The sequence below is a fragment of the Narcine bancroftii genome, chromosome 3 (genome assembly GCF_036971445.1).
Source record: "Narcine bancroftii isolate sNarBan1 chromosome 3, sNarBan1.hap1, whole genome shotgun sequence".
NCBI lineage: Eukaryota > Metazoa > Chordata > Chondrichthyes > Torpediniformes > Narcinidae > Narcine > Narcine bancroftii.
Genome location: NC_091471.1, coordinates 246723083 through 246737471, shown reverse-complemented (window position 1 = coordinate 246737471; position 14389 = coordinate 246723083). Strand labels below are relative to the sequence as shown.

Sequence of the window (14389 nt, the reverse complement as noted above, 5' to 3'; positions counted from 1 at the left end):
CGGACTATCTAGCCCAGGGGCAGGCAACCTTTTACCATGCGTGGGCTGGATGGTGTGCCAGTGGGCCACACTGATGCCCCCATAAATGAAATAAATCCTGAAACACAGACATTATCTAATCGACGTTTTCGATGGTCTCTGCTTGAAATACGAAATGTACAATGTGTGAATGTAACTGATGATAATTTATCAAAAAACATTCCAAATGAAAAATTCCAAGCAACGAGAACAGCTGTATTCGTTCCAAAAAAAAACTTCTTGGGTCTTGGCTGTTTACATTTTTTTTTACAGGTAACGATATTGCTGGTCCTTTTCGGTTCCACATCTATTTTTCGGCATTTAACAAAATGTTTCCATTTTGCAAATGTTTTTTTTTAATTTTGCATTATTTCGGGCTGGGTATTGGGTGGCCGGCTGGATAAATTGGAGCCATAGGTTGCCCACCCCTGATCTCGTCTGTGTCAAACTATTCACATTCGCAGAGCTATCCCCACTCCCCCTGTTTTCTCGTGTCCCCCCCCTTATCCACCTGTGGCCCTGCCCTCTTTCCCCCTCCCCCCGCAACCATTTTATTTCAGATGCCTGCATACATTCTGTTGAAGGGCTCAGCCCTGAATTTTTAGTTCTGCATTTTCATCCTTGCTAAATAGTGGACCTGTTGAGTTTCCCCAACATTATGTTTCAACTATTAATCTGCCTTGTCCCACTGACCTGCACCCACACCATAGCTCCCCCCCCAACACCCCTCCCATCCATGTACCTGTCCAAATTTCTCTTAAATGTCAAAATGGAGGCTGCATTTGCCACTTCAGCTGGCAGCTCATTCCTCACTCCCACCACTCTCCAGTAAAATTTCTACGATAACACTGGACAACAATTTTTTCCAAAAAGGTTTGCTTCCTGAAAAAAAAAGTTGGGGATTATGATAGTCAACTTCAAGGTGAACCCAAAGATAATGTCAGATTGTCTGTATCACGTAGGAAGTTGGAGAAATATTAAATTAACTTTGATTGAATTTAGCCGGTTTAATCGCATATTGATGCTGATGCCTTGCGTGAGTTCAAAACTGACCTAAAAAGAAGTTTTGTTGCTGATTTTTATTTGTACTCGGCTTGGCTTTCTACACCAGAATTTCTCCCCCACCACCACCCCCGCAACTGGATGCCTGACTTCCTCATCGGAAGACCACAGTCAGTCCGAATTGGAAACAACGTCTCCTCCTCACGGTCATCCACTTGCTCTACACCCGTGCTTGCGTGGCCAGGCACAACTCCAATGCCATCTGCGGCAAGTTTGCCGCTGACGCCACGGTTGTTGGCAGAACCACCAGCGCAGGAGGGAGATAGGTCAGCTTGTAGAGTAGTGTCAGCGCTGGCAGCCTCGCACTCAAATGTTAGCAAAACCAAGGAGATGATTGTGGTCTTCAGGAGGAAGTCAGGGGAATCGATCCAGGCCTCAGTCGTAGAGAGGGTCAAGAACTCTTCTTATTCCAAACATATGAAGAGTTAATGGATACATCAGAGTCAAAAAATTTCTTTGGTATAAAAATCGGAATTGCCTAGAATAAATATAAAAATTTAGGCAGAAAATTCATTTTGATGACTAATTCTACCAATAAGCGACACAGAAAAGGGGGACCTGCCTATAGCCAATCTTTGGGAGATGAAAATAATTTCTTGTAATATCACATTTTCCATTTTATTATATAACAATAAAATAATCTTGAATCTTGTTATCCAGAATGATTAACCCATTGGACATTTTTAACCTTTACTCCAACTGGGACCATGTAAACTACAGTACAAACACCAGTATGAACCATACCAGCTGGGGTTTGGTCCTGGAAACTGGGATATATTTTCATTGGTTCTGTACCTTTATATTTGCTACATGAAGGACATTGTTTGACCTGCTGAGTTTTTTACTTCAATCACAGCATCTGCAGACCTTTGTGTTTTACTCCTCTTGTAAGTTTACATCCAGTAACGCACGGATGGCAGTCTCTTCAATCTGAGGCGCCTGCAAGCTCACACCAAGGCACAAGAGCAACTTGTCCGTGAACTACTCTTTGCAGATGATGCCGCTTTAGTTGCCCATTCAGAGCCAGCTCTCCAGCGCATGACGTCCTGTTTTGCGGAAACTGCCAAAATGTTTGACCTGGAAGTCAGCCTGAAGAAAACTGAGGTCCTCCATCAGCCAGCTCCCCACCATGACCACCAGCCCCCCCACATCTCCATCGGGCACACTGAACTCAAAACGGTCAACCAGTTTACCTACCTTGGCTGCACCATTTCATCTGATGCAAGGATCGACAGAGATAGACAACAGACTCGCCAAGGCAAATAGCGCCTTTGGAAGACTACACAAAAGAGTCTGGAAAAACAACCACCTGAAGAAACACACAAAGATCAGCGTGTACAGAGCCGTTGTCATATCCACGCTCCTGTTCGGCTCCGAATCATGGGTCCTCTAGCGGCATCACCTACGGCTCCTAGAACGCTTCCATCAGCGCTGTCTCCGCTCCATCCTCAACATTCATTGGAATGACTTCATCACCAACATCGAAGTACTTGAGCTGGCAGAGTCCGCAAGCATCGAATCCATGCTGCTGAAGACCCAACTGCGCTGGGTGGGTCACGTCTCCAGAATGGAGGACCATCGCCTTCCCAAGATCGTGTTCTATGGCGAGCTCTCCACTGGCCACCGAGACAGAGATGCACCAAAGAAGAGGTACAAGGACTGCTTAAAGAAATCTCTTGGTGCCTGCCACATTGACCACCGCCAGTGGGCTGATATCGCCTCCAACCGTGCATCTTGGCGCCTCACAGTTCGGCGGGCAGCAACCTCCTTTGAAGAAGACCACAGAGCCCACCTCACTGACAAAAGACAAAGGAGGAAAAACCCAACACCCAACCCCAACCAACCAATTTTTCCTTGCAACCGCTGCAACCATGCCTGCCTGTCCCGCATCGGACTTGTCAGTCACCAACGAGCCTGCAGCAGACGTGGACATACCCCTCCATAAATCTTCGTCCACCAAGCCAAGCCAAAGAAAGAAGAAGAAGTAGCACTGTGCCGATGGCTCTGTTCTTGTCTCCAGTAATGGTGAATGGTGAACAGCAGAATCATTTCATCCTAAACACCAACCTTTTGGAATCCTGATAAGTATTACTCGTGTAATAGTCAATCACAGTAATAGTCGGGCCACCCCCCCCCCCCCACCCTTTTAGACATGTTTTTGGTATGACCCATGTAAAAGTCGATCCTCTCCTCCCTATATTTGGTCCCAACTTCCTGCCCATCCAAGCTCCTGACGCCCCCCCCCCCCCCCCCCCCGACCACAGACTCTCTCCTCGGCCCAGCCGCCCACCCACCAGAGCTCCCAACATCCCAACCACGGATCCTCGTCTGGCTGCCTACCCACGGGGGGCCCCGGCGCACCAGCGACACTCTCTCCTAGGCCCATCTGAGCTCCTGATGTCCCGAACACAGATTTACCACCCGGTCCCGCCGTCCAAATTCCGATGCCTTGAGCGCCGCAGGTATAAAAGGGGAACCCGTGTAAAAGTCGACTCGACCCCCCCCAAAAAAGATGGTCCAAAAAGCTTGACTAATACATAAGGATATACAGTAAATCTCACGATCAAAACCTCTTTGTGGTGCAAATAGCCAAAGATCAAATTTTCTTAGACTGGACAATTTATGGCCTTTTATGGAAGGCAAATATGATAAAGATTTAATCGAAGAGGGTATTTGTATCAGTAATGTCATCAGAGATATGAATTTCAAACTATAAGAACAGCTTGTGAAAACTTTCACACACCACGTCGCATCCCAAGTGACTGCCAGACTGCGATATTCCAAAGTTAAAGAATGAGTAATGCTTAAAGGCTCGATGGCTTTTATGGTCACGTATTAATACATTAAAAATGCAATATGCATGATACACCAACTTTTGCCTGCCATAAGGCAAACAAAATGTCACCATCGGCATTTCCCGGCGCCCCTCGCAAAAGAGAGTCCCTTCAGAGACACTGAGTGTCTGTGGAAAGTTAAAGAACCAACTTAATAACAGGATCACCAGGGGGGTGAGGACCCCACTGGGTGACCCCATTAGAGGGGGTGACCCCAAAATGACTATCTATAAAATTTTTGTGCAGTGTCTCAGCAGAAATTTATTATTTTTTATTAAAATATACCTGTCCTTAATTGTGACAACAAAAACATTTTTCGCAAGCCAAGCTAATATATATCAATGTACCTACAAGGCTAAAACTTGACGCTCATTTCCTTTCTGAACCTTCTAATGGTCTCCGGTCGGAGCTCATTCCCCAATGACAGCTACGCTTTGAATCACGTGGTTCCGTCTACAAGCATGCGCTGTTGTTTTCATTGCTGCTGGTGCTTTTTAAAGTCACTGCTTTTTGACAAATTTTCTGGTGTTTTAGCTACAATATTGTGGTCATTAGTACTTGAGTGCCGATATCAATAACTTTTTTAATTTAAAGGTGTAATTTTACTTTTGCTGGTTGTTTATCTCACTACTATTGCCATTACATTCAGAGATTGATGGGAATTACGATTTACGAATAACATTAGTACAAAAAAAATTACTAAGGATTCTGTATGGTCTGGTACAGGAGGGGGTCCATGATGGGAGGGGGGGGGTGGTTGGTGACACCATGAGTTACCGCACTGGGTGACACCAAGCCTAGTGACGCCACTCAACAGGACCGCTCATCAGTGCAGAGTCAGAGAGAGGTCTGCATGAGTTAAGTTGTTTAATTTCTTATCCTGTAAAGCTCATTGGTTTTGGGAGCTGTTGGTGACATTTTATTGGGGCTTTCTTTCCTGCGCACAACCCCAGGGCCTGGTGTTAAATGTGGATTAATGGGAATGATTCGCTGAACCATTGATTTAATCACCTCATAAGAATCTACTAATTACGTGCATTGTTCATCGTGTTGATATAATAGTTTTGGCCCCTGATTATGTATGAGCAGAAGAAATAGTTCCTTCAGAGAGCAGTGTAATTATTGCTCAAACAGATCAGTTGATAACGAGGTGTCAGAGATTTACAGGTGCCACAGAGCGTGGGCGCAGTGTAATGTGAATTCCAAACACGTCAGGGAGAGAGTCAAGCTGGAACTCACAAGGGCAGCAAAGCCAAGATGGTGCATTCCACTCCATGGAATTCACTGCATTGATATAATACTGAGGGAGTGTTGCATTGCCTGAGGTGCCATCTTGTGGAGGAAGCTTTAAACTCCCATCTGCTCCCCATAAATTTTAATTTTTAATTTAGTCATGCAGGCCTTTCCAGCCCATGAACCCGTGCCACCCGAATCAGATATGAAAGTAATCCACTCCTGACCCCCCCCCTCCCCCTCGAGAGTCACTGCAGAACACATTTTCTTCCAGTTTTAATTTTAAATGCAGTCTGGTTATCTGTCTCTGTCTCCTTCTTGGCCAAGGAGTCCCAGACTCCCACAAGTCACCTCCCTGTACAGTATCCATGCCAAGAAGATGGGTGAAAAAAAAACTCCAGAGGGTTGTGAACTCGGCCTGTGATATCACAGGCACCAGACTTCACTCCATCGAGGACATCGACGTGAGGCGGTATCTTAAAACAGCATCCTCTTTGCTGTAAAGGGTTTTAATGATTCTGATGTTTATCCTTTACGATCACTGGAGGCAAGAACGGACACATCAGCACCATATACTAATTATAAGAGGAGTAAAACACAAAAGCCGCTTTCAGGTGCTCGGACACAGATAATGCGCCGGCAGACGCGGCTGGGGGAATTGCAGCTGGGACGTTCAGGTGGCTGTGGAGAAGACGCCTCTGTCACCTGAACGGGCCAGCTGAAGGAGAGCCGCGTCCAAGTGAGCGCCGGCTCCTGTGGACTGTGGGCGTGGTCCCACTGCTGCAACGGGGGATTCTCCGAGCCGGAGAATATACCTACAGGAGGAGGGTTAGGTAAGTGCTCCTCCTGGCTGGGTTCTCCACTTTCAGGTGGCCACCCAACAGCCGCATTGGGGTAGAATAGGCGGCTTTACAGTCGGGGTATTTTGGCAAGTGCCTAAAGTCTGCAGACACCATCGTTGAGGTAAAAGCTGGGTAAACTCAGCATGTCAAGCAGTGCACTTTATACAGCAGAGATAAAGATACATAATCAATGTTCAGCCCCTCGTCAAGGTTTGAGCAAAATGTCCACTTACCTCTGTTTCCTTTCCTCCAGCTCTCTACTCAACCCCCCCCCCCCCATTTTCCCTTGAGCCCTCCACCTATTACCTCCTGCTTGTGGGCCTTTGCCCCTCCCGCTCAACCATTTTGTTTGGGTATCATGCTGGCTTTTTGCTTATACCTTGAGGAAGGGCTCAGGCCTGAAACATCGATAATACATCTTTACCTCCCAGGGACACTGCGAGACCGGCCGAGTTCCTCCAGCATTTCTATGCTTTTTTACCTCTTCCACATCGCCATGGTCGGGAAAAGATGTATGGCAAAGGGACACCACTAGAGAGAGCAAGAACCATGGGAACATCCCTAAACAATCTAGAAAATATCAGGGACGAGAGACGTCACTGTTACCATCGATCCGACCCTGGATTCGAGAGGCAGGTCTCAGTCAGAACCTTGAATTTGAACTTTCACAGGCTAATCACAGTTTGTGCGCATTCCTTTCATTGTTTACATTTCCCTTTTTTTTCTTGAGTGCAGTTTACAGTAGAAATTCTGCCTGGCCCGCAGGGAAAAAAAAGAATCTCGGGGTTGTACGTGATGACACGTTTGCCCTTTGACAATAACTTTGAACTTTGTGTCCCAGACCTGTTGTTTGGACCCTGTGAACAATGTGAAGGGGAACGTGCCCTTACTGTAAAATCCAGTGCATGATTCAGAAACACCTCTGAGCACTTCACACATAGGAAGTGAGTGCACCATCTGCTCAGCTCGAGAAGGAAATCACAGCCCTCACTCTGCCCAAAAGCTCGGAGTTCCTTTATGCTCCACTCCCTCTCACCCAGATCCATCTGCTCTCTCATCCTTTATTATTCCCTGCCTTCCATCACAGATCTTTCCTTAAGTCTTGCATTATCTCTAACCACGTTGGTGCGATCACGAACAAGGCTTACCAGCGCCTCTACCTTGTGAGGTGTCTGAGGTGGTCCGGCATGTCACCGAAGACTCTTATAAACTTCTACAGGTGTACCGTGGAGAGCATTCTAGCCGGTGGCATCACTGCCTGGTACTGAGGCGTCTTTTCCTACTCCTTATTCCCCTACTACCCTCTCCTGCTCCCTTGTCCCTACACTCAATCCCATTCCTCATTTTTGCTGACGGTGGCTCTTTGTTTGCCTTACGACAGACTAAATGCAATTTTGTGTTTGACAGTACATTTCCCCTTATCTGAAGTTCCGTTAACCGAAATGTTCCATTAACCGAGCTTTCTAACGTGAGGTCACAAGTTGAAAAAAAGTCTTTCACCTGATTTGCCCACATAGAGTTCTGAGGCCCTGTTGCCGCCAGTTTGATAATAACAGAGCTGGGAACCAGCCAGGAAGACAGACTGAATGGCTGGATGTCGGCTCAGAGAAGCAGGCTGGAATCTCGAGCCAACAGTGGAGGAAGTCGGTGGGTCAGGCAGCACATGGGGAGAAATGAGGTGCAAGGTTCAGCCCTTAAACTAGGGGCATGAAGGGTGATAGTCCTTGTTTCCGGTAACTCCCTCCCCTCTCGCTGTCCATTTCTTTACCCTCCACTGTACCGCTGCCTCCCAGCCGTGGGTGGTTGGAAGAATCCTTTGTCTTCGTGTCGTCAAGGAAAGCAGCCTCCCGGGCAGGAGCGGGGACTGTAGTCTGGACTGGTACCGATGGAGAGGTGTTGGGGACCACCAATAGTGGTGGGGAGGTGTCGGGGATCGGCAGTGGGGAGTTCTTGGGGACCAATGACGGTGGTGGGGAGTCGGTGACTGGTGACAGTAGTGGGGAGGTATTGGGGACCAGCGATAGTGGTGGGGAGTTGTCGGGCACTGGCAACAGTAGTGGGGAGTTGTCGTGGACCGGCAGTGGGGAGGTGTTGGGGACCAGCAACAACGGTGGGGAGATTTTGTTTTGGTTTTGTTCCGTTAACCAACAAAACCCAATAATGGAAAACCATCCGGTCCCAAGATCTTCGGGTTTGGAGAAACGTACTATATTACATCTGCTTTATTACATGAGAATAAAAGTATCCTGACCCCTTCCTTATTTGCCAATCCTCCTCTTTCCTGCATTCCTCTCCCTTCCCCTAATGTTCCCTCCTCCCCTCACTGCCAGCCCCATTCTTTGTTGAGTCAATTCTGAGATCAATGAGACAATGCTGGGGTGTATCTGCGAACGGGGGTTCGTGGTCAGGCTGGAAGCTAAGGGAATGGGTGAAATTGCAAAGTCCACAATATTTGGATGGATATGTGGCTTAAAAGGATATGGAGCAAATGCAGGCAAACCTCAAGGAGGGGCTCAAGCCCAAAACATTGGAAATATACCTTTACCTCCTATGGACACTGAGAGACCAGCTGGGTTCCTTCAGCATTTCTGTGCTTTGACTACAGTCACAGCGTCTGCAGACTTTCATGTTTCACTCTAACCTAGAATGTTGAAGTCAACTTTATTAATATCATTTTGTACATCTTATAGAGTTTTTCGAGGAGGTTACTAAGAGTAGTGGTGGAAAATTGTTTGTCATATTGAAGGCCAGTGGAGTGCCTCAGGGATCGGTACTGGGTCCATTGTTGTTGGTCATCTATATTAATGATCTAGATCACACATGTCAAACTCTGGCCCGTGGGCCAAATTTGGCCCGCGATATAATTATATTTGGCCCGCAAGATCATATTAAATACATATTAGAGTTGGCCCGCTGGCCGCCGCGCCAGTATAGCGCATGCACACTGAAGGTGAAAATGAAGATGCTGGAGGTGTGGAGGGATCTCAGAGTCCCGAATCCCGGGGATCGGAGCGCCGCACTCAGCCCGCCCGGCTCCCGGACACACAGACGCGGCTGGAGTTGGGGACCATCCTCGCTGGGTCTGCGCTTCAGCGGCGACGCCGGACCGAATGTCTCGTAGGCGATGCCTTCCCCCTCGCTCCGTGCGCGGAGGACCCTGCCTCCCGCTCCTTTTGTTGGAGACGAGCCCGGCGCCGTGAGATCGCAGTTTAATCCCTCTCCAACAATGGGAGGGGGGTGGGAGCAACGCCTTCTTCTCAGCCAATTCCTCCACCGCCCCAGACGCCGGCGTTTCAACGGGGGGTTCGGGTGCCTTCGTCAGGCGACCGACCTGTTGGTCCAAGACAAGGGGAGAGCGTACAAACTCCACACAGACAGCACCTGAACTCGGGTGAACGTGGAGCTGCGACCCCACATTCCACATCAGGACTGTGTGTAAGATTGGGAGCAGTGAGACGGAAGCTTATTTTGTTCCTGTGATTTAAGCCTTTCTTGGGGTGGGGGGGGGGGTCCTTCTCTGACCACTTGCCTAACAATTAATCTAATCAGATGTGGAGTTACCACAATACAACAGTTCTCAACCTTTTTATTTCCACTCGCGTCCCTGTGCCATTGGTGCTCTGTGATTAGTAAGGGATTGCTTAAGGTGGTCTGTGGGTGGGAAGAAAAAGTTTGAAGACCACTGCTTTAATCATCCTTCATTGACTCATCATGTGCACGGTTTCAGAACGCTAAAGGAAATGGGCCAATGACAATGGCAACGAAAGAGTTTATCCAAAACTATTATTAAACATTTATTTTAATAAGAAAAAGTTTAACATTACATATGTTGAAAGAAGAGAAAACATGCAGATGTTGTTGAAAATTTTCAATAAATATTTAGTTCGGCCCTCGACTTAGTCCAAGTTTTTAATTTTGGCCCTCCGTGAATTTGAGTTTGACACCCCTGATCTAGATGATAGGATAGTAAATTGAATTAGTAATTATGCAGATTATACGAAGGTTAGTGGTGTTGTGGACAGCGAGCAAAGTTTTCAATGCTTGCAGTGGGGTATGGGACAGTTGGAAGAGTGGGCTGAAAGATGGCAGATGGAGTTTAATACTGATAAGTGTGAGGTGCTACATTTTGGTGGGATTAATCAGCAAAAGTTATACACGTTAAAAGGTGGACAATTGAGAAGTACAGTAGAAATTCTGGAACATAATTCTCTGAAACTGGAGTCACATGTAGATAGGGTGGTGAAGAAAATACTTGGTATGTTGGGATGTCATGTTGAAGTTCTATAAGGCATTAGTGAGGCCAAATTTGGAATATTGTGAGCAGTTTTGGTTGCTGAATTCTAGGAAGGATATAAACAGAATAGAGAGAGGGCAGGGGAGATTTCCAAGAATGTTACCTGGATTTCAGGGTTTGAGGAAAAATTGAGCGGGCTGGGACTTTATTCCCTGGAGCGTAGATTGAGAGGTGATTTGATAGAGGTATTTAAAATTATGAGGTGGACAGAGTCCATGTGTTTTTGCATTGAGAGTGGGGGAGATTCAAACAAGAGGACATGGATTGACATTGAAGGGTAACATTTTAGGGAAACATGAGGGGGGATTTCTTCACTCCAAGGGAGTGTGGAATGAGCTTCTGGTGGATGCGAGTTTGATTTTAATATTTAATAAAAAGTTGGATAGATGAGAGAGGTGTGGAAGGTTGTGGGCCAGGTGTGGGTCACAGGGGGTTCGGCATGGACTAGAAGGGTGGAACTGGCCTGTTTCTGTGCTGTTATTGTTATATGTTTGCATTCAATTGTAACGAAACAGTATTTCTTTAGTCCTCAGTGTAAAAGCATGCAGACACTTATAGCACACGCTTATACAGATGATTTATATGCAGTATGTACATAAAAATATTGTTAAATAAATGGTAGAGTTTCGGAGGGATTGTACAAGCAGATCATCAGTCGTTCAGCATTCTCACTGCCCCTGGGAAGAAGCTGTTCCTCATCCAGGTGGTCCTGGCTCTGATATTCCTGTATCTCTTTTTCGACGGGAGCAGCTGGAAGATGTGCTTGCGGTGGAAGGGGTCCTCGACAATTCTGAGCACCCTCTTCCTTGCTTGTCTTCTTGCTTGTTCTGGACAAACTGGGCCTCTGCATAAGGAGCCTCTGCATAAGGAGAGAGGCAGAAGGTTGGTGGGGGTGGGGGTGGGGGGGTTGTCTCCTGGTGAGCACACGCCAACGACTAATTAATTCTCTACTTCCTTCCTCACAGAGCAACGATGCCCTGGGGGCCACCTGGAACTGGCTGTACTTCATTCCCCTCATTATCATAGGCTCCTTTTTCATGCTGAACCTTGTGCTGGGCGTCCTGTCGGGGTAAGTGCCTGAAGCTTGGGCTCCCCTTTCCGTCAGCTCGCGGACTTCAATCCCAAGTTCAGTGTTCGCATGCGCCATCTCATGGAAGTGTATCCTCCCGACCACTGCCCGGACAGACCATGATGGATTGGATTGACGAAATGTGGCCTTCGCAGTTAATTGAAGAACTCCCGCCTTCGGCAACAACCTCAGCCCCCACCCTCTCATTCAACATTTCGATCGCATTGTAATGGAGCCAATCACAATTCCTTTTATTGTCACGTACATAAAAAATGCAATACACGTGAAATACTTTAACTTGCGTCTGCCGCAAGAGTCGCCGTGAGCATTGCCCAGTGCCCTGAGCAATAAGAGAAAGAGAAGCAAAAGAGGGTCCCTTGAGATCCACTGAGTGTCCTTGGATTTGCCTCCAGCACTCCCTCAGCCCAGAGATTCCTGTTCCATCCATTGGGGGCCACCCGAGCTCCAGATATGATCAGGGCCCGAGGCCCTTTGAGATCAGAGCTTGAGGCCCTTTGGGAGCCCTTCTTGGCCTCAGCACCCTCCTGAACCCCGGTGGTCCCCATGAGCCAGTCTCCAGCAGCCCCGCACCCTTTGTGAGTCACTCAGCGGCTGAGCCCCACTTGCTGGTCCGCCACTGTGGTCACTGTCCTGTAGAGAAATCTCCTCTGCTTCTCCTTGTTTCTGATGCCCTGCGATGGTCCAATGCTTCAGCGAAATTTGTAACCCATGTGGTTTGCTGTCCAGCACAGGCCCCACCATCTTGGGCACTGACCTCCGTGGTAGTAGGATTTCTAAAGAAAACACCTTTGGCCCCTTCAGCAGGCCGTTTAAAGCCTGTACTGAGCCTTCAGCATCACCACTGGGCCCATTGATCCCATCTCCTCCATGCCACCAAATTGACATTTTGAGCTAGTCCCATTTGCCTGCATTTGGTCCATATCCTTCCCCTCCCTATCGACGTGTCTGTCCAAGTCAGAGTCGGTGTCAAAACAAATCTAATGGGGGGGGGCATTAAGGTAACTTGGGGTGGGGGGGGCGGTGGGCACAAACTGCTGATTGAGAACTCAATCTATGATGTCAGAGGTTGGACCAGGGAGGGGGGTGGCAGCAGCATCGGATTGGGTTGGAGGGGGCACAATACTCATGACCCCTGAATGCTCCCCCATGACACCGACTCTGGTCGAAGTGTCTTTTGAACTTTATAATTGAGCTCACCTTCACAGCTTCCTCCAACAGCTCGTTCCAGATTCGGATCACACTCTGAGAGAGATAGGTCAGGTCTCTCTCCTTAAACCTGTGCCCTCTAATTCCAGAATCACCTACTCTAGGAAATAGACCGTGAGCCTTGACTTCATTCAGGCCCATCATGATGTTGTAAACATCTGTAAGGTCACCCCCCCGCCTTAGTCTCCAGTGCTCCAGGGAGTAAAGACCCAGCCAATCCAGCCTGTCCCTGTAATTCATGCCGGCAACATGCTGGTTAATCTCTTCTGTACCCCATTCCAACCTATTGACATCCTTCCTCCAGCTGGGTGAACCGAGCTGCATCCAGTACTCCATGCATGTTCTCACAGAACCTTCTACATGCTGCATTATGATGTCTCAGCTTCTGTACTCAATATCCCATCTAATGAAGATTGGCAAATACCTTCTTCACCACCCTGTCCACCTGCGTCACCTCTGAGGAACTATGAACCTGCACCCCTATCTCTCTAGCGCGCTCTCTCTCCCCCCACCCACCCACCCCCCCACCACACACACACACACACACACACACACTTTCTCCCTCTCTTTCTCATTCTCTTTCCCTCTCACTCTCTCCTTCTCTATCACACACACACACTCACTTTCTCTCACTCTCTTTTTCTCTTTCACTTTCCCTTTCTCTTTCTCTTTCGCTCACTCTTTCTTTCTCGTTCTCTTCCCCCCTCTCTTTCACATACACACTTTCTCTTGCTCTCACTCTCACTTCCTTTTTCTCTCTTTCTCTCTCTCTTTCCCCCTCTCTTGTCTCTTTCGTTCACTCACTCTTCTTTCTCTCTTTCTTCCCCCCTCTCTCACGCACACATTCACTTTCTTTTTCTCTCTCACTTCCTTTCTCTCTCTCTTTCTTTCTCTCTCCTACAACAGAGAATAAAAGTCCTGTATTCTTTTAGTGCCTTTGGGACGTCCCAAAACAAGTCACATGCGGCAGCGTAGAGACTGATAAGATCATCTATTTTGTGATGCTGCTTGAGGAATGAACTTTGGCTCTTGGCAACGAGGGGAAACCCTTCTTGCTGAATGTCGGCCGTAGCTTCTCTCATGGGGACATCTTTGTTGCAGGGAGTTTGCCAAGGAGAGAGAGAGAGTGGAGAATAGGAGAGCATTCCTTAAACTGAGGAGGCAACAGCAGATTGAAAGAGAGCTAAATGGCTACTTGGAGTGGATTTGTAAAGCAGGTAAGCATGGGATTCGAACAATAGACGCGCATGGAGCTGGCTTCGCCCACTGTAGTCATGAAGTTCTTGTTGCGAAAGAATAAATTTAATGGATATGTTTAACTAAGGGTTAATGAATTAAGTGAGAAAATACAGTGGCTGTCTGTAAGATGGTGGGAAAATAATTGCTTCCTTACGTTGTAGAGATTATAGCTAACTCCACAAGAATATCGATATACCTTGATTGAAGATATTCTAACATTTCCCAGACAATTTCTAGACCCACTGGGTAACACGTTATTGTAAACACAAATTGCCCGGTGTGTGAAACTTGTAAAGGTCTCATGCAGACTCCTGCCCAAAAGGTGTATAGAAGTACATTGAACACTCCGATGCTTTGAGTGTGAGTTCAGTTCAGAGAACAAGTTACTAAACTCCTTATCACTCCTCACTCCCGCATGCATGACCAAAGTGAAATGAAGAAACTGTTGTATGCTAAATTGGTTCTGCTGGGGTTTTTTTGCTGTTTGTTTTATTACTGCGCGGGCTGACTTTAACACCAGTTCGAGTAGGTTCTGGTTAATGTGGGTCCTGCAGGGGAGAGGTGGGAGTCA

General features: G+C 47.4%; 1 protein-coding gene across 1 annotated transcript in view; it reads left to right on the top strand.

Moving 5' to 3' along the window:
• Nucleotides 1-14389, top strand: part of LOC138758466 (voltage-dependent P/Q-type calcium channel subunit alpha-1A-like) — a 371903-nt gene that overhangs the window by 136902 nt on the left and 220612 nt on the right. The window contains exons 6-7 of the mRNA XM_069927418.1: nt 11249-11352; nt 13681-13796. Of these exons, the coding sequence (XP_069783519.1) occupies nt 11249-11352; nt 13681-13796 (220 nt within the window). The remainder of the gene's footprint in view (nt 1-11248; nt 11353-13680; nt 13797-14389) is intronic.